Source organism: Hipposideros armiger, unplaced genomic scaffold (genome assembly GCF_001890085.2).
Source record: "Hipposideros armiger isolate ML-2016 unplaced genomic scaffold, ASM189008v1 scaffold_202, whole genome shotgun sequence".
NCBI lineage: Eukaryota > Metazoa > Chordata > Mammalia > Chiroptera > Hipposideridae > Hipposideros > Hipposideros armiger.
Genome location: NW_017731552.1, coordinates 1,139,428 through 1,165,974, shown reverse-complemented (window position 1 = coordinate 1,165,974; position 26,547 = coordinate 1,139,428). Strand labels below are relative to the sequence as shown.

Here is a 26,547-nt window from a genome sequence, read left to right as displayed (position 1 = left end):
GCAGCAAATGAGGTGAGGAGAGGCTGGTAGGGATGGGCCCAGCAGCAGCTAAAAACCTAACAGCAGGGGAGAGAAGGCAGAGGGGGAAATTCACAACCCAAATTGGTCCAACCATATTAGAGTGCAAAAATCAACACGTGCATTCTTGTGAGCCTGCAATTCTACTTCACAACAACCCCAGGAAACATGTAGAAGGAAGCTCATTACCACTACTGTTCTGTCAAGGCTGAGAATTAGACAACTGAAACATGCATCAAAGAAAATGACTGTAAAGTACAGTATATCCACACCACAGATGTGCAGTACAGCAGTTAAAAAGAGATACGGCGCTCAATCAAGAATGCGAGCTCTGAGCAACAGCGGTTCGATGCCCGGCCCAAGCTGAGCTGCCAACAGGCGGCAGGATGGCTCAGCTAAAAAAATAAATAAATAAATAAAGATACGTCTTCCCATCCCAATATAAAAAATATCTCAGACATTCTCCAATGAAAAAGAAACAGATTTCCAGTATATGCTCACGTAAGGAAACAAATTGAGACTGTGTATTCCTAAGGAATCTCCCATATATACACAACACAAAGAAATAGAAGATGATCATGATGGCAACCTGGGGGAGAGAAAGGAGGCCAAAGGGGGCTGTCACGTTTCAATGATTTTTTTTTTTAAACATGGAGAATTTAATGCTTGTAAAATTAAAATTATACAGGAAAAAGTTCCAGAGATCTGGGCTCCTTTGTACAGGAACAAGGCAGAGATTCCAGTAGCACAACTGTGTCAATATTATCATTTGTGGAATAATAATCTGGAATCATCAGTAAAGTAGGCTGAATTGCATGTCTCATTGCAAACGAACTTGGGAAATGGTTTTACCCCAAGTGGTAAAAAACTCTAATGCTAAATAGAAACTCTTTGGCTACTCAAAAGACCCTGAGATTATCTAAAAAAGGTGCTCCTAAACTATTGAGTCTCCAGATCCCTGAGAAGGGACAGCAGGCTCTGCATTTTAACGAGTTCCCTGCAAGAAAAAAACCCCAGAACAACAACACACAAAATACAGGACCAATGAGTGCCTAGGAGTTCCAAAACGCAGAGATGTTACAGTACCAACTCCAGCACTAACAGAGCCCAATAAAAATCACACACCTTGGGGGCTGGCCGAGTGGCACATTAGTTAAGAGTTGGCTTGGGATGCCAGTTCTGATCAGCAGGGCCCCTGTTCAGATCCCACATTAGGGTCAGTGATGCTGCACCCTCTACAGCTAAGATGGTGAACAACAGCTCAACCTGGAGCTGGGCAGCCGTGAGTCGCCGGCGATGGCGTAGGCTGCAATGGGGCTGGCCAGCAGCTGGCGTTAGCTTTCGTGAGCTGCCGTTTAATGGCTGGCAAGCAACTGCCTCACCCAGGAAGAGCACAATGATAACACCAACATGTGCCAGTGAAGCAACGTCCTCCACAACTAGACTGAAGAACAAAAGGACAGCAACTTGTCTGTTCCCCTCCCCCAATTCCCCAATAAAATCTTAAAAAAAAAAAAAAAATGCATTAAATATAGTTCCTTTAAAAAAAAAAGAAATGAAGCTATTAAGAAGAATGGAAACACGTGTGTGTCCTGTTTTCCAGGCTAACTGGCTGTGACATGTCACGTGATAAAGTTCTGCAAAGGATTAGCAGCAATTTGGAAGGATTTCAACCTATTGGATGGACCGAACAAGATGGTTGACAGCAAGAGAAACCCCAACTCCAACTGAGTCTGAGTAATGGCTCAGGTGGAAGTTTGAAAATGTGTATCTATCTGCCACATGTAGAAACTTAGAAGAAAAAAAGATTGCTCCACTCTTGATTGATATTTTGTGAACCTAAAGAGAAGTCATTTTCTCCTTTCTCCTATGCTCCTCAGGAGGTGAAAAACAAGAAGTGGAATAATCTAGAAAATAATTAGTTCCTTAAGAGATAAAGTTTCAGAAAACAACCAAGGTTGGTGGTTTATGGTCAAATTAACAGGTAGAGATTGACCCAGTCTAGGATCGAATCTTACAGTAAAAAAAACCTAAGATGAACAAAAGTTTCACAAAACAAAAAACCAAAGAACACCATTAAACACACTTTGGGGCTCTTAACTGACTTTATCAGTTTTACCCACAAGACTTTAAGGACAGGGGAGAACAGAAACATTTGCCATTGTGCTGATCAGAAACCAGTAACAGAAACAAATACAGTAATATCTTGGTTTTTGATATCGGAAAGAATCAAAATTCTACCTCGGAAGTCACAGGACCTAGTTTGGGGCCCACTAACCACCTCAGGGATACTGTGTCCCCAGGTGAAAAAGGGCTGGATTAGAAGCGCCGTCAGCACCGACACACTGGGATGTGGGGAGATACTCACTCTGCGGACAGGTGTGGAAGTGGAGAAGTGACTGGGACTGCTGTGTTGCTTTTTGGAAGCAGACCGCCCCTCGGGTGAGCTAGAAGAGCTCAGGGATGAATGGCTGAGGACAGAGTCTTCTTCAGGGCCGGACTCCAGCATCTCACTCTCGGAGGGTACACTCTGGTCAAGAAGGGTTGTTGGAGAAGGCTGGGCTCCAGAAGGCTTTGTAGCCAGAATATTCTGCAAGACCACCACAGGCACCTTCCCTTTGAACAGGATGCCCCCGGCTTCGCTCCAACCATCCTGGTCCTTCTCAGAGCAAATTCTCAGACCGTCTGTCAGCTTGGGGCAGCTTTGGGACAAGCCTTTCTGTGCGTCTCTGCTCCTCTCTGTGCCCCCTGAGCCAGCACCCTCCTCCTCTGTTTTGCACAGAATGTCTGAAAGGGTCTCTTCAGGAAATGCCAGCTCGTCCTTCTGATTGGCCTGCAGCAGCCCCTTTTCATATCCAACTTCTTCTCTGAGCCCATTTACAGCCTCTGTGGAGGGAGAGGCTGCAGAATTTCGTTTACTATGGGCCACAATGGTGTCTGGTTGGTTACCTGAGTCCCCCGTCAAATCAATGATGACCGTAGTCTGATCAGTATTGGTTTTGACTCTATTTCTTAAAAAGTTATCTAAAGGACCCTTCCCATTGACAAGTTTTGGCCTAAAATCTATGTTAGAACCCATATGAAAGTTGTTCTCCAAGTTGTCCAAAGAGGTTTCTACATTGGGGACTTCACTTTGCGCAGGAGCACCCAAAGAGCTTCTTGTGTCGTCTGACCCATCCTCGGTTTTCTCCTTTGGGGCAAGAGATAGGCGCTTGAAGGGCAGACGAGCTGAAACAAAGAAGGAGGACATCTTTACAGTGAAAGTGTGAAGAGTAATAATCGATCAATACTTTATTCTATATGCTCAAAAATGATCGACCTTGCTGGGCTTGGGGGTGTTTTATCGGTTTATAAAACAATCATGCTCTTGGGTCCTAAATTTTGCCCTCAATCCTTTAACCTCAGGAGACTATTGTCCTCAACATAATTCCCACTAACAGCAAACTTGCCATCAGGCATCACAGGAGAAGGGGAATACTACGGGGGGTTGGGTGGGGAATACCAGATACAAAGTTTTAAAAACCAGAAACCATGGCTTTTTTATACAATCCAGCCAATAATCTGGCTAAAGGGTAAATTCACTCCCCTTTTTACACAAAAGGATTTGGGGACATTTATCTTCCTGTACAACAGTGGTTCAATCAGGGCAGCTGGGCCCACCAGGGAACATCTAGCAACGTATAGAGACACTGGTTGTCATGACTTGGGGGAAGAGGCCAGGGATGCTGCTAAAGTCTCTATAATATACAAGACAGCACACCCTACTCCAAAAAATTACAAAATGTCAATAGTGCCGAGGAAGTGAAAGCCTGCTGCAAAAGCAGTGACCTCTGGATTTGCTCCTGGGAAACTAAGGAAACAGTAGTGTAATAAAATGGGTTCCCCAGCTTCCGAAAATGAGGTGCAACTATTTTTCTCCCCTCTAGCCCATTGATACTACCTCTGAGAACCCCAGCCGATGGTCTTTGCTCAAGCGGAATTAAAAGTATAATGGAGACAATGAAGGATATAAATTAAGAACAAATATTTAACCCATTACTGGAAAGTTACCTTGTATTAACTTCTTGACCGGTCTGTCTCTGCAATCCATGGCTGTGAATAAAAAGTGTCAAAGTATAAGTTATTACATAATGGAAATAACGAAGGAGCAAATACATATGTAGCTCCTATTATGTACAAAGTAGTTGTCCAGTGGGGGTGACTTTGCCACCCACACCCTGGGGCCTTTGGCAATGTCTAGGGACACTTTTGGTTGTCAAGACCTAGGGGGAGGGGAGTACTTGCATCTCATGTGTAGAAGAGAGGAATACTGCTCAATATTCTACAATGCACAAGACAGCCCCCTACAACCGAGAATTATGTGGCCCCAAATGTTAATAGGTTAAGAAATCCTGCCCTGGACACTGTCAGGACACTGACCTTCTGAAGGCAGGACACTGGACCTTCTTTGTTTATTTTCCTGTGGCATTTATAGCTCTGAAACTTACATTGTTTATTATGTCTCTCCCACCCCCTCCCAACAGGACACCAGCTGACACTGGAGAGATTTGCCTGGAGCACCTAGCTTGGGGTCTGGCCCATAGTAGGAAATCAATGAATACAGTAACAGCAACAACGAAGGGGGGAATGAATAAAAGTAGAGATGAGAGAAAACACTGTATCACTGATGTCACCATGAATATGACCTCAAAACATCCTCTTCTCCAATCCAACTAGTTCTGTAAAATTAGAATAGGGCTTTCTTTTTAACTAGTTTATGAAAGTATACAACTTAAAGCATTTTGAGCTTGCCAGGCAGGAGAGCTTAAGTGCTGTCAAAAAATAATTAGGGAGAATGTTTTCCTGCATCAAAAAATCTCAAGAAGAGCATCTAACAATATCAAAGCTGATACAGGAATGACCATATGAGTAAACAGACCCAAGTCTTTGGATAAATATCTTTTAAATAGTCAGAGTAAGTTTACACGCTTGCATGCACCTGCTAGGAGATCTGGCTTGGAGAAATCCAGTTTATTTTGGGTAATCTACGATACGTTTTGTACAAGATATATACAAGTAAATATTTTTAAAAAGCAGATCAGGGCTTTCTAAAGAACTTAGCTGTCCATAGATGAAACCGCCCTCCCACTTCCAAGCTGGAAATACAAGGAAGGTACTCAGAAGACTCATATTTCCTTTCTACCCATTTCAAGACACTATCATTCTCAAGATTTCAGTTACCAAAAACATGGATTCTCATACATTTACTGGTATAGTCCTGAGTCACCAGCTTTGATGCAAGTGGAACAGAAGTGACTTGGACCCAGAAGCAACCTCAGGACAACCTAAAGAGGGACCCATCCAGGGATCCAGACTGTTCAAAGGTACACATACAATTAAGACACATTCATGTATAAACTCACCACTACTCTTTATTCTGATATTATACCCCTCCTAATTTTACTTGATGTTAAAAATATCTTTTCCTTTTAAAATAGTATGGTCATAGCAGGTGATGCTTTTTTTACTTTTTAATTAAACGTTCTTATTGGGTCAAATGACTGTCTACGACAATCAGTCCCAACTTTATTTATATGAATTGTATGTCTTTGTGAAATCCCCAAATCTGGAAACAATTAGAACAGTGGTTCTGACCCCCAGGGGCCCTTGGCAATGCCTGGATATGTTTTTGGTTGTCACAACTGGAGGAGGGGTTGCTACTGGCATCTAATGGGTGGAGGCCAGGGATGCCACTCAACACCCTTAAGTGCACAGGAGGGCCCCAAATGTGAACAGTGCTGAGGTTGAGAAACCCTGAATTAGTCTAGTTGATGTCCCTGCCAACCCTTAATTCAATCAACCAATACATATCTATCAGGCACCTATTATGTGCCAAGCATTGTGCTAAGTGCTGGGGATAAAATGGGAGTCAAGCAGGGGGGAGGGCAATCTAGTCTTCTTTGGTTCACCACCCTACGTATGGGGAGGGCCTGTTAGGTGCTGGAAACCCCCTCCCAAGACACAGGGAGTAGAAAGATAGATCTTCACCTTGAGTATCCACCAGGATCAAGAATCAGGGAATCCCAGCTCCCTGACATTCCCACCATCCAGGCATCTTCCCTGGGCTTACCCTGACCCGCAGAAGCAGCTATGACCCTGGGCCTCAGTATCCCCACTGGAGAGGGTCGCTGCACGGTCCAAGTTGCTCAGAGGACACAAACGCAACCTGCAAAGTCGGCCCTTTCACCTCCCTGGGCCTCAGTTTCCCCATCTGGCCACACCGACCAGTCACCGCAAAGGGCCCTAAGAAGGACTAACTTAACGCCTGAACACAGGAAAAGAATGGTCGCGATCTCAACAATAACGTCAAGGAGGGCGCCATTCGGGTCGCAAGTCCCTTCCTCGAGATAGTAACTATCTCACGGACCGAACGCACCGCGCAGAGAAGCGGCCCGGGATCGGGAGGCCCGCCCGCCCCCAACCGCCTCCTCGGCACGCACAGGCCGACCACCGCATCCCCCCTTCCCCTCTGCGCAGGCGAAACTGACCTGCGACCACTCCCCTGGCGGCCGGCGCCCCGCAGTCCAGCTGTTCCAACATCGCCCCACGGCGGCTCGAGCTCCCCTCGGGCGGCGGAGGCGCCGGCTCCACTCCGGCGGCCGCTGCTGCTCGCCCTCCCGCCCGCGCCGCTACTGCCGCGGCCGCCGCGCTCGTATTTGGCGGGAACCGCTGCGACTCCCACAGCCCGCACGCCGATTGGACGAGGCCGCGTCACGTGACGTCTCTCCTCGGGAAGAAGGGAGCGCTGGAAGCATCCTCGCGAGATCCGTGGCTTCCCTTCCTCCCCTGGGCTCTCCTTTAGATATTCCCGCGGAGGGGCGGGCTTCCTCTTGGCGTCCTGTCATTGGCGGGCAGCTGTTCTTCGATTGGCGGTGGGGAGTGTCAAGCTGAGAGATCTACACTGTTATTGGCTGAGTGAGGCCAGTAGGAGGAGGGAGGGTCAGGCTTTACGTCATGACGAAACGTTTTACGTAGGGTGCCGTCACAACCTGGAACTGGGATTTAGATGCAGACTTAAGTTTTGAGTGTATCCTCGTTGGCATTCTCAACCTTTCACAGGGATTGCCTAAGACCATCGGAAAACATATGTTCCGATGGTCTTAGGAACTGGGACACCGCTCCTCTATCCATCTCCAGGCCCACATGCAGATACGCCCACATAGGAGTACCCCGTGACCCCTGTGAAAGGGTCGTTGACCCCCAAAGGGGTCGCGACCCACAGGTTGAGAACCCATGTACAGGGGCTAAACATAGCAACAGCAATTAAAACTATAAATTACTTATATATAAGCAAAAATAAGGTAAAACCTGGTAAGCATTTCAGAAGCATTCATATGCAGTAAATATATTCAGAGGGAATTAATGAAATGGATTTTTCTGTTTTAATCCTCCAAATTTTTGCACAGGCTGTTTTCTCGACTAGAAAACTCCGCAGTTCTTTTCCTGGCTAATTTCTACCTAACTTTCAGATCTTAGATTGACACCTCAGAGAAGCTTTTTCTCCCTTACCCCCAATAAAAAGTGCCTACAACATTCTTTTTCTTGAAGCAATTACAGCTTATGTTTATTTATTAGAAATTATAGCTTATGTTTATTTATTAGCATGTTACATGATTAATTAGTCAATTTCTGTGTTGTCATTAGTTCCATGAGGGCAGGAATCATTTATCACTGTATCCCCAGGACCTATCAATGAATATACATTAGTAGGTACTCAATAGATATTTGCATGACTGCATAAATATGATTTGTACTGTGTGATCATGTAGGTTAAAAGCCTCACACAGAACACTTAGTGTCAGCCTGCAAGCCTTAGAAATGTTTTCTTCAGCAAAAATTTAATCTCTCAAGCCAAGTAGAGGACTGAAAGTGAGCCCAAGTTTGAAATTCTACTGATACTATAGATTGAATAATTAAATCAATTGAATTGGTTGGAAGCAATCTGAAGAAATCAAGAATTTGGGGACATCAGTTTGAGCAAACTCATGTCTTACTGAAGGCCTCAGTTTTCCCATATCAACCCTGAGGATGTTTTCCCTCCCTTCTCTGATATTTTGGCATTATGCAATGATTTAGACCAGTGGGTTATGCAATGCTTAGACCATGGATCACCATTGAGGGTGTCCTTCATAATCACAGGGGGTGTTTTTTTCAAATCATTCATAATAGCTCAATAAGATCATCAATGGAGGTTGGGACATGCATATTCTGAAAAAAAAAATCCTCTGATATAGTCCAGTACCTTCTGTTAAGCATTTGGAAACTTCCAGTAACCTTCTGCTTCAAAAAATTACCTAAATCTGTCAGGGATTTCAGCGCTGAAGTTGCAAGCACTTTAGCTCTAGTCACTTTCTTGTTCCTCTTTTTAGATTCTTTACTTGTTCCAACTCATTATTAATTTCCAATTCATTCATTATATTTTCATCAATAAGAATTAGTTTTGGGGGCCAGCGGAGTGGCTCATTGGTTGAGTTGGCTTGGGCTCTGAGCAACAGGGCTGCCGGTTCGGATCCCACATGGGCCAGTGACACTGCACCCTCTACGGCTAAGATGGTGAACAACAGCTCTACCTGGAGCTTGGCTGCTGCTGTGAGTTGCCAGAGATGGCGTAGACTGCAGTGGGGCTGCAGTGGGCTGCCGTAAGCTACCATGAGTGGGCAGCAGCCAATGTGAGTGGCCGGCAGCCAGCGTGAGCTGCCATGGGCGGCCGTCCAATGGCCAGCGACCGACTGCCTCAGCCAGGAAGAGCGCAATGATCACAATACCAACATGGGCCAGTGAAGTGGTGTCCTCCACAACTAGACTGAAGAACAAAAGGACAGCAACTTGTCTGTTCCCCTTCCTCGATTCCCCAATGCTGTTCCCCTCCCCCAATTCCCCAATAAAAATCTTTAAAAAAAAAAGAATTAATTTTAAAAGTCACTATTGATAAATATGTATCAATCCAGGAAGTCTTCCTGGAACAGAAGACATTCCAAGCAGATTCCTCTTTTATATACAAACGATGGGGAAAAAATTAGGGAAGAATGTGTAAGAGAGGAACAACGTTAGCAAAGGCCCACAGGCAACAGGGATCATGAACTATAGAAGAGGAAGAGAGCCGAAATCAGAGGGTTGTTGACTGGGCCAAATTATGCAAGCTTTGTAGGCCGCGATAGGAAGTTGGGAATGTGTTCTGAGGGCTGTAGGTCGACTTTAGACAGGGGACTGTGATCTGAATCGTGTTACAGAAGCATCTTTCTGGCTTCCTGATAGGGGATGAACTGGAGGGGGAAACCTGAAGCTGGGCACACCAAAGAAGAGGCTGGTGGAATGGTCTGGTCAGGGCAGAGAGGTCAGTGGGGCTAGTGGAAAGGAGGTAGAAGCAACACCCTGATGTCTGACTTGGGTAGCTGAATGGATGAAAACGGGGCAGGGTTGGGGATGAGATGGGAGGAAGGAACTAAACGCATAGAGGAATTCTGTATAGCTGAGATTAGCAAACAGGTATCTAGAGACTCATAAACCCAGTCTCCCAACATCTCCAGAAAGGTATAATTTAAGGGCATTTCCTAAGACGTTAGAGCCACCTCCGGTACTCCAGGGGACGCTGCAGCCGCCACAGCCGCTCTAGGTTCGCTCCGTCCACTCGCTGGCAGAACCGGCCTCTCCCGCAGCCGGCGAAGTGTGCATGCGCTGTCCGGCCGGCAGGAGGCGCGCGTGCGCAGACGGGGCCGGAAGTGTGTGGTTGCCATGTAATATCCTGGCCGCGCGGGCGCGCGACGGGCTGAGGCGGCGCAGGGGCGGGCGCGGGTCTGGCGAGAGGGCTGCGGAGGCGGTGCCGACAGGGCCCGCCGAGGCGCGCGGGGGGTCGGCGGCGCCCAGGAGCCTGTCGCTTGCGCTGTCCCTCCGGTTTGCTGGGTCCCGGCGGGAGGTCGGACGGCGAAAGGCAGAATGTCGGTGGCGGGGCTGAAGAAACAGTTCTACAAGGCGAGCCAGGTGAGCGGAGGCCATAGCGGGGGCGAGCCCCGGGACCCGAGCTTCCCGGAGTCAGGGGCCGAGCTAGGCCCGGCCCCTAGCTAGGGCGGAGGGCCGGGGACACTAAGGGCACGTGTCCCTCGCAGGGTGGGGAGAGCCCAGAAGGGCTGGGTGCGAGGGGGCCTAGGCCTTGCCCGATATGTGGGCTCCAGTCTCCTCGAGAACGGTGGGCAGACACCTGGCTGGGATAGAGAGAGGCACCCAGAGGTTGGTCCGGAACGTGGACCACTCCTCCCCTTCCCTCTAAAGGGCCGGGACGGGGGAGAGAGAAGGGGAAGAAACAGCCCCTAGGCTGTGGACGCAGGACTCTTCCCAGATAGCTCAGGGGCAGGAAAATTTTGTGTCTACCACAACTATTTAAAAAACAACAGCAACAAAAACACTTTTTCGACGGACCCAGTACAAAGTTGAAAAGATAGAATGAAAAGTCAATTTCTCACTTCAGGCCCTCTCCTCAGAGACAAGGAGACTGTCACCAACGACTTATGTATGTCTCTTTCCAAAATATGTGTACGCCTTCCCTTTAATAACGCAAACAGGTGGTGTAACATAGTCCTGTGTACTTTGAGTTTTTTGTTAAATCTGTTTTGGAGATCACACTAAAGCTGGAATTCTCCACCATGGGTCATTCTGTGGTTGGGGGTGGCCATCCTGGGCACTGTGGGTTGTTGAGCAGCATCCCTGGCCTCCACTCACTCATATAGGAGCAGCTTCCTAGTCTTGACAACCACAGATGTTTCTGGTCACTGTCAAATGACCCTGGGGGAGCCCTTTCATTCCCCTCCCCCAGAGTTATTGCACTAGAACATACCACTAGAGCTTCTTGAATCTTTTTAATGGGTTCCTGGTATTCCATTTCATGAAGTGTACCATTATTAATCTTATTAGTTGTCTATTGATGGATGTTTATATTGTTTCTAGTAGTTTTGTGCTACAAACAATACTGCAGTGAATAGCTAGCAAATATCTTTGCCCGCAGGGGAGATTGTATTTATAGGGTAAATCCCCAGAAGTGGCATGCTGAATCCAAGAATATATGTGTTTTACATGTGACAGGTAATATAGGTTTTTTGGGAAAGTCTGGGGCAAGAAGCCCCAGATTCCTTGAATCCTTTTGGTCCCGGCATTGCATCCCAGATTAAGAACCATAGGTGTGGAGTTTGTGTGAATAGACTCCATAGAGGAATGAGTGATAATCTTCAGAACTGTGTGGGCTCTGCTGGCAAACTGGGCTCTACTCCCAATTTGAAGAGGTCCAGTGGGAGGGAAGAGAAATGAGTCTCCAATAACACATGCTGGTACGTTTTGCCCTCAAGGGAAAAAGTCTAAACCCTAGTGGTTGTCTAGAGCTAAAGATATTTGGGGTCTGTCTGTAGACCCCAGATGTTGGCTAAACCCTAGAGGAAGAGAGACTTAATTTTGAGGGATTCTGCGATTGTTGCTGAGAGTACAGCCCTTTGCCCTAACAGGATGGAATGAAGTGACCTGGCCCTGGGTTAGACCCTGCCCAGCAGGCATCAGACTCCCGAGTGCTTGACTGGAGCATCTGGGAAAGCTGCTTGGGCCCTGATGTAGTCCCTCCTACAGAACTGATGTCTCTGTAGGTCTTGGAAGAATTCCTGGACCACTTTGTTCCTTCATGTAGACAGGTCTGTGGGAGCCCACCCCACCCCCAGCTATCAGGGCCTATGCTGGTGGCCGATCCCACCCCAGCTAGAGGAACTAGCTGGGCCTTTCAGGCCAGTGACTAGAGCTTTTTATGTCAGGGGGAAACAGGATGGCCCGCACTCAGATCTGTGAGGAGTGCTTTGAAACCTGACAAGCACAATGCAGTGTAAGCCGGTGGTTCATTTCAATTTATTATCTGAGTCCCAGCCTCAAAGAATTACTGCGATGGCCACATCCTAACCTGAGAGTGGTTGTCTTGGCCGCCTGATCAATTCCATGTTGCAGTGTACTCTCAGGAATCACCCTGGCTGCGTTCCATTCTCTTCTGCAATAGTTTCCACAGTCCTCTAACATCTCCATTGTTTATCTGGCCATGTCCATCTCTCTGTGTGTTTCTTTTTCTTGGTCTTAGGAATACCTCTTTCATCCTCTTTTATGCCCTCAGAATAGGGTTGTCTGTTGAAGAGTAACATCTCTTGTTAATGAAGTAATATTTATTGACTTCTCAGCGTGAATAGGCAATATGCTTTAAAGTAGTCCATCTGAACTGGCCTCACTTACTGGCATAAGGGTAAATGTATTCCCCTTTTTCTTTCTTTCTTTTTTTTTTAATTGGGGAATTGGGGGATGGGAACAGTGCTGGGGAATTGGGGGAAGGGGAACAGACAAGTTGCTGTCCTTTTGTTCTTCAGTCTAGTTGTGGAGGGGGTTGCTTCACTGGCCCAAGTTGGCACCAGCATAGCGCTCTTCCAGGACGAGGCAGATCAGTTGCCGGCTTCTGGACGGCCGCTGGCCGCTCATGCTGGCTGCTGGCTACACACGGTAGCCCATGGCAACCCACTGCAGCAGGGACTGCAGCCTACACCCTCGACTCACAGCAGCCCAGCTCCAGGTTGAGCTGTTGTTCAGCATCTTAGCTGTAGAGGGCAGTGTCACTGGCCCTCATATGTGGGATCTGAACCGGGGCCCTCTGGCGTCCCAATCCAGCTCTTAACCAACGCGCCACTCAGCCGGCCTATATTCCCCTTTTAATTTTTTTATTTTTTATTTATTTATTTTTTTTTTTATTTTTAGCTGAGCCATCCTGCTACCTGTTGGCAGCTCAGCGGCTGCTCAGCTCGGGCTAGACTTGAACCACTGTTGCTCAGAGCTCAAACTCTTGAGCGAGCTCTTAACCAACTGAGCCACTCGGCCGGCCCTATATTCCCCTTTTTAAACAGAAAGATTTTGGGACATTTGTCTTCCTCTAGAACTGCTTTTCAACTAGGGCCACTTCTGTCCTCCAGGGGACATTAGCAATATAGGGAGACATTTTTGGTTGTCAGAACTTGGGTTACTACTGGTATTTAGTGAGTGGAGGCCAGGGATGCTGCTTAACACCCTACAATGCACTGGGCAGCCCCCACAACCAAGAATTCGCTGGCCTCAGATGTCAATAGTGCTGAGATTGAGAAATCCTGCTTTAAAGTGTAAGAAAAGTGAAGACAGTTATACAAAAACAACAACAAAATCCCACCTGGGCCATTCTTGTGACAGCTGCCTGCTTTCCCTAGTTTTTAAAACACAGATAACTACATATACACAGATGGACATGTACGTAAAACTCAGCGTCCAGTTCCCAAATCCTTAGAACCCCAGAGTGTCTTTTGGCATCTGGTATTTTTGAGAAGATATAAGCTTGCATCAGTGCTTCTCATCCAAGGGTGACTGACCCTGCTCTCTCTGGTCTCCCTCTATGCACCTTCCTGGGGACATTTGGCAATACCTGAGACGGTTTTTGGATGTCACGACTTGAAGAGAGGATGCTACTGGCATCGAGTGGATAGAGGCCACCGATGGTTGCCAAACAGCCTACAGTGCACATGACAGCCCTCCCAGAACAAAAAAATTATCTGGCCCCAAATGTTAGCACCGAGGTTGAGAAATCCCACTTTGGAACAGGTTCTTGATTTCAAAGGCTTGTAACAGTGTCATTTCTAAATTGAGAAATAGCAGCCTGGTGGATGTCCAGAGAGCCTGGAAAAGACAAACTTGGTTTCTAACAGGTGAAGCTATAATGTTAATTAAAAGTTTCTAATCGCATACTTGTAACAAACCAATTGTAGTAGTACAGGCATACCTCATTTTATTGTGCTTCACAGATGTTGCAATTTTTTTACATATTGAAGGCAAGACACACACACCCTCCCCCCCAGCAAAAAGACTACAACTTGCTTTATTATGGTACTGGCTTTATTGCGGTGGTAGTCCGGAACCGAATCTGCAATATTTCCTAGGTCTGCCTGTATCTGGCAGTATGCTGGCAAATTCCACACCATTTCATCTCAGATGAAAACTTTCAGGTCATGTATATAAAATCAGTTTGGGCTTCAGTGGGAAGTTTGTGAGTTTTTATTTCTTATGAGCTGGCCACTGCCTGGGTTGAGGGCCTAGCTGAGGCAAGTTGAATATATAGAGCAGCGGTTCTCAACCTGTGGGTCACGACCCCTTTGGGGGTCGAATGACCGTTTCACAGGGGTCGCCTAAGACCATCGGAAAACAAAAAGATACTCATTACGATTCATAACAGTAGCAAAATTACAGTTATAGAGTAGCAACGAAAATAATTTTATGGTTGGGGGTCACCACAACATGAGGAACTGTATTAAGGGGTTGCAGCATTAGGAAGGTTGAGAACCGCTGCTATAGAGGAAAGCAGTAAAAGAAATAGGCATCTGTCTTGGGCTGTTTTGGTCCCCTCTGGCTTCCCTGTGGAATGCCCACTCCCTCAGTAGCCATCTGATAAGTTATGCAAGGCTAGAATTGGGGAAGATGCTTTTATATGATTATTTCTGGGGAGCTAAGAAGGATAAAGGAACCCTACTAGTGAGATCCAAACTCAAAAGTTTACTTCTCATTGTCGTGTGTGTTTGGGTGACGTTAACATTCAGGCCTAAACTGCTAACTGGTTTCCTGATAATTCTTGTGGTTGGGCCGTGTGGAGATTTGAGAGTGTAACTAGGGATAGAGCTGGCAGCTGGCTGGAATGCTGGCCTAACTTTTTTTTTTTTTTTTTTTTTTTGCCTGAAAGGAGGGAGAGTTTGACAAGATTGCTTCCCTTTGAGCTAGGAGGAGAATTCATGACCGCCATATCCCCTAGCTTTGAAGTTTGTTGGGTGCTCGCTAGGCCCCAAGTTTGGGCCTAGGAGGAAAGATCAAACTTCCTGTGAGAGGTGTGGGGTGGAAGGAGGGCTGGGGGACCCAGGATTCCAATCTATTAGAGTTTTTCTGGAGGACGTGACTAGTGTTTGGAACGTCCACAGACACCACCTGCACTGACCTGTTCTTTAAACCTCAGTTTGTGAAATCATGCTTTTGATTTCCTAGCAAAGTGCTTGGCCTGTTAAGTAATAAACATGGAATGATCTTAAGATACAAATATCTAGAACTTGTAACCCCTTGACCTGAGCATGAATAAAAGTGTGGAACCCATGCACTGGGACAGACAGGTAATAGACGATGTCTGGAGGGCACCGTCCTGCCCCAGGCCCTTGAGCTCAGCAGCTGCAGGCTCACCTACAGAAGACCATTTTCCCTGGGCAGCAGGTGTGGGAAGGGCTTTAGCTGGCACGGCTGTCACTATATCTGCGTGTGATGGGGACTGGGTTAAGTCCATCCTTACAGGAAGCCACCCTGCTGACTTGCTCTTGTAAGAAGACCCTTGAACTAGCCTTGACCCTGTGGGACCCTGGGTGGATATGTTCCCATTCTGCTCTGTCAGTGGATAGGCTGGGCCATTTCCCCCAACTCAGCTTTCTGTCACCAGCTGGCTGGGTGGAGTAACCAGCCAGTGTTTTAGGCTGGACTCTGGAGCTACAGAAGAGGTTTGCAACTGTCCTTCCCTAAAGCAACCAAGGACCCCTTAAGTCCCCCCCTTCCCGACTTGCCAGGCATGTCTGTAAAATCAGGTTAACTTGACCACCTTCACAGGCCCCACTGTTCACAGTTGTGGATGTGCTCTGTCACCATGCATCATCCTGTGTATTCTTGTTATTAACAGAGCAGGACCACAGGGTCATCACATTATAATTCTGCCACGGTGGCCAAAAGTTCACCTCTGACTCAGAATCCCGTGTGTGTTCAAGACCATGTCAAACACTGTGGACTCTAATCACCTTGCTTATCTGGGTGTGTTTAAGGCAAAGCCATAGGACACTTAATTATATTCCATGTGCCACTTAATGACAGCCTGTGAGGTTAGGGATTTCACAGTCTCTCCCTGTTCTGTTTCGGAAATTGGGGGGCTGTCACATTTTTGAGACCCCAGAACTATCATGATAGACTTAGCAATGAGCTGAGAAAATCATGGTGTTCACCCATCCACCTATCCACCCAGCCTTCCCTTTGCGGAACCAAAATCTGAGCACTGTAGTGCATTTGGGGCCTGAGCTCACCCTTTTGCACCTTAGCTGTCCACATGCATGTCTATTCGCATTTTTCCTCAGAGGAAGAACTTGCAGGTTGTGACCAGGCCTGCCATTTGCCTCTGGCACGTGTGTCCTGAGCCTTTGGCTCGGGGGCACAGGCTAGTTAACTCCGTGCTGGCCCCAATCTCAGCCTCTCTCCTCATCTTCCGTGTTGGCAATATTTTGGAACTGATCCAATCTAGAGAAACTTAGTTTTTAATTTGGGGCTTGCAGCCAACTTCCTTCAGAGGATTTCAGAGGCAACTGCAGGTTTTGGCACTGTGGCAGGAGGCTGGGGAGTGGCGGGAGGCAAGTCAAATTGTTTCTGTTTCTGAGTTCCAAGGCAGGGTGAGGTTTCTAAGCTTTAGAGGGAGGGTTTGATGCTGAAACTCTCAATTCACAGGCCTTTTTGCCTCAGGGGGTTAGGAGCACCACAGACCCTTTTAGGTGTCTCTACCCCCTGTGCTCAAGCCCTAATGGCTTTTTAATGTGCCTGGTGAAGTGTTAGGGCACTCTGTGTGGGTACTTTTTCAAAGCTGTCCCTGGAAAGCTGGATGGAAGAATGTGGCAGCAGCTGGCTCCTCTCTTTTCTCTCCCCCCACTCCCCCTTCCCTCCCTTCTTCTTCTCCCTGCCCCCTCACCTTTCACAGTGCTAGATTTGGCAGCCAGTTCCCAGAAGACAACTTCATCTTCCTTTTCCGCTCAGCTCCTAGAAAAACCTGCTGACTGGGCCCCAAGAGAGTGGGGTCACGCAGAGATTCCCAGCCACAGCAGGAAAATAGCCTGTGATTTCCTCCGAATAGTGCCATTTCCTCCAGAGTCCCTGACTCAGCATCTGTCCCCTGCCTGCTTTGGAAAGGGCTGCTGCCTGGCTGCTCAGATTTCCACACCTGGGCATTAAATGCTCCCAGTGGTGCCCCAGGTGTGAGACAGCCAGCCCCGCTCAGCAGCCATGGTCTTTGGTAGGGCTTGCTGTCACAGGTGATGCTGTCATAGCCCTCCCCATACTGGGCAGCTCTTCCTGCCCTTGGCCTTGTGAACGGCAATGAACTCAGCCTCCGTATGTCACTCCAGCCTTTTCTCATGGTGTCTTCCCAGACCTCGGATCCCTCAGAGGCTCTGTCTCCCAGTTTTACGGACTCCTGTACAGCACCTTCTCAGTCGAGGACTGAGGTTGACTTGGGTGATTATTCTGTTGTCTTTGTCACTATATTATAAGCTCTTTGCAGGCAGGAACCATGTTTTCTGCCCACTGCTGTGTGCCTGGTGTTGAGCCTGGCCCTGGCCTGTCTGGGAACTCAGTAAACACTGGAAGGACATTTGCCCCCGCACATGAGCGAGCAGGTGCTGCCACCTGGGTTGTGAGAATGCAAAAATGGGAGCAGTTGCATCAGCATGCCTCGAGAAAGCAGAGGCTGGGATGCGTGGTAAGGACATTTCTGGCTGACTTGGATGCAGTTTGAGTGCCAGCCTGGCATTCAGGACCTTCTGGAGCCCACACCCTAGTCCCGGCTTCATTTCCCACCCATCTGCTTCTAGGGCGGCACACTCCAGTCTGACTAGTCTACTCGGGCCCGCCCAGCTGCCTATACCTTCCTGCCTCCTTCGATTGGAACACATGCTCCTCTCACCTTCCCCAGCCTACCCTAGGTCTCTCTGTCCACTTCCTGTTTGCCCTTTAAAGCCCTGTGTATATCTTCCTTTATCCTTGCCATCTCCCTGACCACCCACTGGAGATACGATACTCCTCCGCCCTCCAAGCATCTGACCCATGTGCCACATGCCAAGTACATCCTCACATCAAATGTGCTTTTCATCTCATCAAAGCAGGTCTGCCTGGGGGTTTGTGACAGGCCTGAGCCCCCTGGGTCATGGCTTGCTGACCATGTTATCAGAAATAAAGGGCTCCTTATCCGAAATGGGGCCTCCAACAGTGTCCTTGGGGGTGGCTCAGCACCAGCCCCCGCCTGGCTCCTGCTCAGGCCCTGGCAGAACCCCACGAAATCGGGGTGACTGGTGAGGCCTTAGAGGGCTCAGTCGGGAACAGGTCTGACTGGTTTAAAAAATAAGAAATCAAAGCTCAGAGGTTGTCCCTTTGGTTTAAAATCTGCCTCCAGGAGCTGTGGCTGATAAAGACCTGCACTGGCTGGGCCAGAGGGCCCTGACTTATGTCTCAGGCAATCCCTGTTACCTGGACCCCAAGGCCAGGCAGAAACTTACCTGGAGGTGCCTGGCCTGCTTCAGAAATGGAGTTTGCTGGGCTCCACCTTCTCAAGGCTAGACTGCCAGAAGCCTGTTCCCCAGGCCCACTGGGCTCTCAGACCTGCCCAGCTTTAGCCTTGGTCCTGTTTGCCAGCCCTGGCTTCCATACCTGTCAGCTCTTACCTCCCCTCTCTCCCTCCTTCCTCCTTGTCCCAGTTGGCTCTCTGTGTGGCCTTTCCATTCCTCCCCAGGGCCTTCTCCCTCTCTTCTCACCTATCTGACACCCACCACCCCTCCTGCACCTGTCCTCTGGTTCTATATCCCCAGTCATTCCCAGCTGCCCCCTAGATGGTGGTCCCTGTCCATCCAGCCAGTACCCAAAACACAGCACACTCCTTGGCCCAGTGCACCGGAAGCCAGCCTCCTTACCTGCTCACCCCCACCCTTTTCTGTCCTTGCCCTGACTCCATGTGAGAACCCTGACTCACTCTGCCACCTTCTCCGTATCTTTCCCCTTTTAAATCAACTCACTTTTTAAATTTATTTTATTGGGAGCTTGATGTTATTCCTTGCTATAAAATTATAGTAACTGGACCACCGAATACAACCGAAACAAAGTAGTGTAATTGATTGATTCTTCCTGGATACCTTACCTCCGAGCCTGGGGTCTGTTCCCTCATTAATTAAGGAGTTGTTGAAACTAGAACAGTGCCCACCTCACCATTTCTCCTTGCCAGAATAAGGAGTTTGAAAGAGCATTGTTGCAGGAATAATTTTCTCTCTTGTCCCATGCTTTGGAGAACATGATCCCCTGTAAACAACGTTGCCTTCTCTTGGCACCCCCCACCACCCATGCACCTCATAGTTTTCATGGAGAATCAGGAAATCTTGCAGAAGAGAGAGCTGTGGAGTGAGGATGGATTTCCTAAGTGTCTGGGAAGAGGCATGACTGTAAGTGGTACAGTTCAGTCATTTTACTTAGTCCTCAGACACCGCCTTGGCCAGTTATTGAAATATCTTTCACCATTACAGCTCAATCTAGCCTACTGTCTGTAAAGTGGAATGGTTGACGAGTGATTTTTCTGCTGTCGTTTTGGGCCACAGACCCAGAAGTAAGAGGCAATTCAAGTTGTTAGGAAGCAACCTGGGAGCTTCCTGCCTCTTTTTGCCCCCAAGGCTCCTCCTCATCCTCTGCCACCCACCTCCCCAGGAATGATGCCTTTTGGCTGCCATGGGCAGACAGGCAGGTATCAGTCAACCCTGCTGGCCTCAGCTCATCAGAGCCGTGATTGTCTGAAGGCAGGCACGCAGGCGGGCAGCCTGGCCTTTGGCCAGTCTTTGTGGTTCAGAAGAGGGCAGCTGAGGGAACGGGGACGGGATTCTCCATCGCTAACCTGACCCTCCTGGCCTAGCATTGTCCTCTAGCTCTGCAGAAGTAGAGCATGCCCCTCATTGATTGCAGAGTGGCTATTTGGGTCAGAGCCCCTACACGTGTGTGACGCCCTCACAGAGGTTGGCTTTGAGGGCCAGGACATCGAAACAGATCGTCTTTCTCCCCTGCTCTGACACATTTACTTCACGGTGGAAAAGTCTCATGTGTTTCTCTCTGGGAGGTTCCTAATCAATGCCTCTCTCCCATGGGGACTCAAGGGCAGCTGAGGGTTCTCTCCAAGCCCCAGATCCTGCAGCAGGCTCCTCACTTTGTCCCAGGCCCCTCCTTCCTAGCCCCCCACCCCCACCCCTCCGCCCCTCATCCTCAGCACTGGATGCGCTCTTCTGTTTAGTAAAGTCCCTCCACCATCTCTGGACTGGTAGGCCTGGGAGTCCGAATTGGGAGGTGCAGGGACAGGGGAGTGTGTGGGGCTCGGGAGAGTGTGCTTGTTCAGGAGAGTGGGGAGGAGGACCTTTCTCCAGTCTGCGTCCAGGAGTCTGCTCAGCTCACAGGAGTCTACTCAGCTCACAGGAAAGCCTGAAGGAGAGGGGACCTCCTCCCAGGAGGAGTTCCCACTTAGCTAACTGACAACCTGCGTTCACCAGGCTGCCAGCTGATCAGTACCAATAAGTCATAAAGGGGAACATCCCTTTCCAGGCACCTTAAATTTGCATTATAAAGTGTCTCAGACAGAGAAAGATACTAAGAATGACCAGGCCATTGCCAAGTGCTCACCAGACCTTAAATAAACAGCAGTATAGTTAAGAGTCATCAAAGCCTCTTCCCTTATACCTGGCACTGCCTGTGGATTTAGCACTAAAAGCTCAGTGTTGTTTTGCAACTTTACACCTCATGTAAATGGTATCACATGTTGGTTTTTTTGTGTGTAACCTGCTTCTTTGCTCAGCACTATTTGTGTGTTTCATTCACACTGATGTCTGTGACTTGAGGTTGTTTCCACAGGTGTATAGCTCACTTGGTGCAGCTGTTCCAAAGTGCTTTTGTCGGTCCCCCTGCCATTGGCCATTTAGGATGTTTCCAAATTTTTGCTCTTCAGTGTGGCAGTGCAGTCTTGAAGCTGTCCCCTTGGGCTGTGTCTGAGAGTTTTTCTAAAGTCACACCTTGTTTAATGTAACCATATAGGTTTTCAGCAGTACCAGCCTGGAAAAAACAAAACCTATTCAATTTGCATGTTCTAAAGTCTTGGACTCAAAGCTGACGGGGTCATGTGTTGGAGTCTTTGTAAACGATATTTCAACTATGCTCCACTAGGCTGCACGTGCCCAGGGGCCTGGGCCAGGAAGCAGTGTGTGTGGGGCGGAGGCTCAGTGTTAGCTCAGCGTGGTCCAGAGGGAACATGGACCGTGGATCAACCCAGGGAGGCCCACAGCTGTTGCCAGCACCCAGAACCCTGTTTCTGCCCTGTGTCCCAAGTCCTCACAGAACTGATTTCTTCACCAGCATGTCAATTCCTCAAGAACTCGGTTTTCATGGTCTCAACAGTAAGACTAAGCCCACAGACAGCACCTGGTATCTACTCAGGCTGGGATATACGGTCCATCCTCGATTGTAGATTTTATATTTGCAGTTTCACCTACTGGCTGAAATTTATTTGTGACCCCCAGATCAATACTTGTGGCACTTTTGCAGATACGTGCAGAGCGGAAAAAACTTTGAGTCTCCTGATGTGCTCTGCCTTCTTGCTTCAGCTCTTGTACTATATACCAGTGTCCTTTTCGCTGTTTATTTGGTGCTGCTTTTTCTTCTTTCTTTTTTTTGTATTTTTTGTGGGTGTTTTCGCTGTTTCATCTGGCCTCAAGTGTAGAGCTGAAGTGCTCTCTAGGGTTCCTAAATGCAAGAAAGCTGTGATGTTCCTTACAGAGAAAATACGTGTATTAGAGAAACTTTATTCAGGCATTTACAGTGCTGTTGGCTGAGTTCAATGTTAATGAAGCAACAATATATATTAAATAAGGTGTCTTTAAACAGAAATACACACATTCCAGGAATCTAACCCAGTATTTTCTCCAGGAGCTGTGTTTCAGTATTTGCTAATTCATCATTTGTGTGACTTTATTAAACAGAAACACTATGAATAACAAAAATTGACTGTAGTTCCTGTGGCAGGTAGAATAACCCCCCCTCCCTCCCCGAAGGATGCCCCTGTCCTAATCCTTGGAGCCTGTGGATGTGTAACCTTACTTGGCACTAGGGACTTTGCTGATGGGATTAAGAGTATGGGCCCCTGAGATGGAGCACCCTGGCTCTAATCATAAGGGTTAGAAATACGAACCTTTTCCTGCTGTGGTCAGAGGGGGATGTGACTGACTACCGAAGAGAGAACCAGAGGGAAGGCAGCATGATGAGAGACCTGCCTCTGCTGGCTTTGAAGACAGAGGAAAGGGCCACCAGTCAAGGAATGCGGGCAGCCCCTAGCAGCCAGAAAAGGCATGGAACCCCCTAGAATCCCCAGAAATTAATATGCAGCCCTGCCATCACCTTGGTCTTAGCTGGTGAGATCCAGTTGGACTTCTGACCTCTTTAAGATTTTTTATATGGTTTTAATGTCATATTGTTTGATGTTTTGTATTTTTAAAATTATTCCCCTCCCTCACCCTGGTTTTCTTTGGCAGCTATCAGCTTGTTCTCTATATGGGTGTTTCTATTTTGTTTATTCATTTGTTTTTTAGATTCTACAAATAAGTGAAGTCATACGGTATTTGTTTTTCTCTGTCTGACTTCACTTAGCATAATTTCTTCTAGGTCCATCCATGTTGTCACAAATGGCAAGATTTCATTCTTTTTTTATTGCTGAATATATTCCATTTGTATATATGTTTTACATCTTCTTTATCCATTCATCTATGGATGGACATCTCAGTTGCTTCCATATCTTGGCTATTACTAGTAATGGTGCAATGAACATAAAGGTGCATATATCTTTCTGAATTCATGTTTTCTTTTTCTTTGGGGAAATACCCAGAAGAGGAATGGCTGGGCCGTATGGCAGTTCTTTTTTAAATTTCTCAAGGAATTTCCATAATGTTTTCCATAGTGGCTGCACTAATTTATAATCCCACCAACAGTGTATGAGGGTTTCTTTTCGTCCACATCCTCGAAAGCACTTGTTTGTTGATTTATTGATGATAGCCATTCTGACAGGTGTGAGGTGAGATTTCATTGTGGTTTGAATTTGCATTTCTCTGGTGATTGGTGATGGTAAGCATCTTTTTATATGTCTGTGGGCTATCTGTATGTCCTCTTTGGAGAAATGTCTATTCAGGTCCTCTGCCCATTTTTAACCTAGATTGTTTGGGGGTTTTTGGTGTTTAATTATATCAGTTCCTTAAATTTTTTGGATATCAACCCCTTTTCAGATGTATCATTTGCAGATATCTCCTCCCATTCAGTAGGTTGTCTTTTTTGTCTGATTGATGGTTTCCTTCACTATGCAAAAACTTTGTAGTTTGCAGTCCCATTTGTTTATTTTTTCTTTTGTTTCCCTTGCCTGAGGAGACATATCTAAAAAGCTATTGCTAAGAGCAATGTCAGAGAGTTTACTGCCTGTGTTTTCTTCTAGGAGTTTTCTGGTTTCAGGTCTAATACTTAAATCTTTCATCCATTTTGTGTTTGTTTTTGTATGTGGTGTAAGATTAGTGGTACAGTTTAAATTTTTTTTTGCATGTTTCTGTCTAATTTTCCCAACACCACTTATTGAAGAGACTGCCTGTACCCCATTGTACATCCTTGCCTCCTTTATCACAGATTAGTTGGCCATATAAGCAAGGATTTATTATATTACATTGATATCACTCTGTTTATTCCAGTACCATACTGCTCTGATTGTTGTAGTTTTGTAATATAGTTTGATATCAGCAAGTGTGATACCTCCTACTTTGTTTTTTCTAAAAATTTCTTTGGCTATTTGGGTTCTTTTGTGGTTCCATACACATTTTAGGATTAGTTCTAATTCTGAGAAGAATGTCATTGGTAGTTTAATAGGGATTGCACTGAATCTATAGATTGCTTTAGGTGGTAAGGACATTTTCATCATTAATCCTTCCAACCCATGAGCATGGTATATCCTTCCATTATTTTGTTTCTTCTAGGAAACTTGTGTTTTTTTGTTGTTTTTTTAAGATTTTTATTGGGGAATTGAGGGAGGGGAACAGCGTTGGAGAATCTGAGAAGGGGAACAGACAAGTTGCTGTCCTTTTTTTGTTCTTCAGTCTAGTTGTGGAAGATGTCACTTCACTGGCCCATGTTGGTATTGTGATCATTGCGCTCTTCTCGGGTGAGATGGCCACTCACAGCAGCTCACGAAAGCTCACGCCCGCTGCTGGCCAGCCCCACTGCAGCCTACCGATGCGGTCGCCGGCGACTCACGACAGCCCAGCTCCAGGTCGAGCTGTTGTTCACCGTCTTCGCTGTAGAGGGCGCAGCATCACAGGCCCTCATGTGGGATCCGAACTGGGGCCCTGCTGCCCAGAGCTGGCATCCCAAGCCAACTCTTAACCAACGCGCCACTCGGCCGGCCCAGGAAACTTGTGTTTTAATCACTGAGTTTGTCATAATTTGTTACAGCAGCCATAGGGAACTTGTGCAGGTTCACACCGTTTTAAAGCCTTGTCCTGGTAAAGGTTTTCAGCTCAACCTTTAAAAGTGCGTGCGTGTGTGTGTGTGTGTGTGTGTGTGTGTGTGTGTGTGGTGTGTGTGTGTGTATATGTGTATGTGTGTGTGTGCATTCCTTCATTACCTCTCACCTCCAACTTAATGGCTGAAGTCAGCAAGAAAATAGACCAGTTCCCTTTGCAAAGTTGACTTATGAATACTGTGCTAAGAGAGGGGTCTCCCCCAAGCCTTCTTGAGTTACAGGGCTCTGTGGAGCAAATCCAAAACTCCACCAAAGCCTTTTCCTGGTTCCTGGAATCCCGCCTCTGCGACTTAAAGGCTGGTGGACTAACAGGAAATCCTTCACCGCTGTTATTTAATGTGAATTTGAAAACTGGCTCTGTATTCAGATTTTTATGCAAAAATGCTATTGCCTGTCCAAACCTCAGGTACCACCTGGAAAACATCACAGCCGTGTCTTGACCAGTGTTGATTCCCACCAATTCTGTAAAAAGAGGTCAGCAGTTCTCGAGTCTGTTGGCACATTTCTCTCTATTACAGAGCCCAGAGGCTCCCGCCAGACCTGCTTTGCTAATGACTCCCTACATCTTCAAAAGGGACACTTCAGAATTATGTCTGGTATTTGTTTCTGAGGCAGCCCTTAGCTCCTCTGTCCTCTGTGTTGGTGCAGCGCCCCATTGTCCCCTTGTCTCTGCCTTTTCCTCACATCATGTTCCTTTCTCCTTCCTGCGTTCAATTTCAACTCATCCTTCACAGCCTAATCCAGGGTCATCTTGTGAATCCTTCCTGGTTTCCTCCCCACAGGAAGAAGTGGCTTCTCCCTATAGGTCCCTTATCAGAGGCTCTTACGTTATCATATTTTTGTGAGCTTGTTATTAATCTTTTTTCCCCCTCTATTATACCTGGCACATATCAACAGTAAATATTTGTTGAAAAATTAAGACCAGCCTTCTCAAAAGGGGGGATCTGGTTGTTCGACTTTGACCCTGAATTATCAGTTTAGGGCAGGAGAGTATCCCGAACATGCATGGTGGCTAAGTGATTGAAATAGGGCTGGTACGGTGACACAGGGCCCTATGACAAGTGCCCTGTAGGGAGAAACCAGGGATCATTCACAGGGAGGTGACTGGACCATTGGCTTTGAATTTGGACATTGGAAGGAGAAAGGAAAGGAGGATGAAGGGTTTCCTAAGCGGGCACTGGAGCGAGGCCCCCATGCTGCGGCCTCCGGGTTGCTGACCTGCCCTGTTGTGTTCTCATCCCTCATCCAGGAGCCCAGGCATCATCTGTAAATGGGGTCAGCCCTTCCAGGGTAGCAGAAGCTGCCACAGGTGCTGGGTGCTGGGAGGAGTCCCTGTCTGCTAAACCATCATTCTCTGGTGGAGAGAGATTTGAATATTTTTATGGCTCCTAGCTCAGGAGTTAGCCACACCAGACACGCATCACACTGTGACAGCAGAGAGGCAAGACCTAGGGAGGAGGGCAGGGCAGCTTTTCTCTTGCAAAAATAAATAAATAGAAGACGAAAGCCATCACTGCTGAGGGGTGCTTTGGGCCGAGATTGCACAGCCATCTTGGTAAATGCAGCAAGACCTTCTGACTTATGGTGGGAGGGGAAACCCTTGTGCCCAGAGTAAGTGCGGCTTCCTGGAAGTGGTATACACCATCTGGAAGGGGAGAGGGCTGAGTATCCCAGGGGCAGGAATCATGGTAGCCAGCACCAAGGGCAGAAAGCCCCTTGGGGTGTTCAGGGGCGGCTGACAGGCTGGGTTGTTTGGAAGAGGAGGGGTGGCCTGGAGGAGACTCTTGTGCTGCCCAGGTCATACAGAGTGGCATTAGTGCACCAGGTGCTGCTCTTGATGGAGCATGGAGTTTTATTTCCTGGTGCTTCCCCCTTCCCTTACCCCCAAATAGACCTTCACAATTGTGTATCACAGTCACCCATTAACAGATGTACTTGGTGCCAGGAGTTTCCTGGAGTCTGGGTTAGACTCCGTTACTGATCTCTAGGGCCTTTTGGTACAAGGGTAGAGCAAGGAATCAGCCTGCTATCAACACAGTTTTTATACGTGTCCTGGTGTGTGAGTGATGTGT

General features: G+C 47.5%; 2 protein-coding genes across 5 annotated transcripts in view; one reads left to right on the top strand and one right to left on the bottom strand.

Moving 5' to 3' along the window:
• Window positions 1–6,766, bottom strand: part of CHAF1A (chromatin assembly factor 1 subunit A) — a 29,555-nt gene extending 22,789 nt beyond the window's left edge. For 3 of the 4 annotated variants that reach the window (XM_019653494.1, XM_019653495.1, XM_019653496.1), the window contains exons 1-3: window positions 6,546–6,765; window positions 4,069–4,110; window positions 2,387–3,246 (exon numbers count right to left, since the gene is read on the bottom strand). In XM_019653494.1, the coding sequence (XP_019509039.1) occupies window positions 2,387–3,246; window positions 4,069–4,110; window positions 6,546–6,597 (954 nt within the window). In that variant the 5' untranslated portion in view covers window positions 6,598–6,765. Of the gene's footprint in view, window positions 1–2,386; window positions 3,247–4,068; window positions 4,111–6,545 lie in introns of all 4 variants that reach the window. The other variant, XM_019653497.1, reaches the window with a different exon arrangement.
• Window positions 6,767–9,777: 3,011 nt separating this feature from the next.
• The window catches only part of SH3GL1 (SH3 domain containing GRB2 like 1, endophilin A2), a 35,398-nt gene continuing 18,628 nt past the window's right edge, over window positions 9,778–26,547 (top strand). The window contains exon 1 of the mRNA XM_019653448.1: window positions 9,778–10,035. Within this exon, the coding sequence (XP_019508993.1) occupies window positions 9,991–10,035 (45 nt within the window). The 5' untranslated portion in view covers window positions 9,778–9,990. The remainder of the gene's footprint in view (window positions 10,036–26,547) is intronic.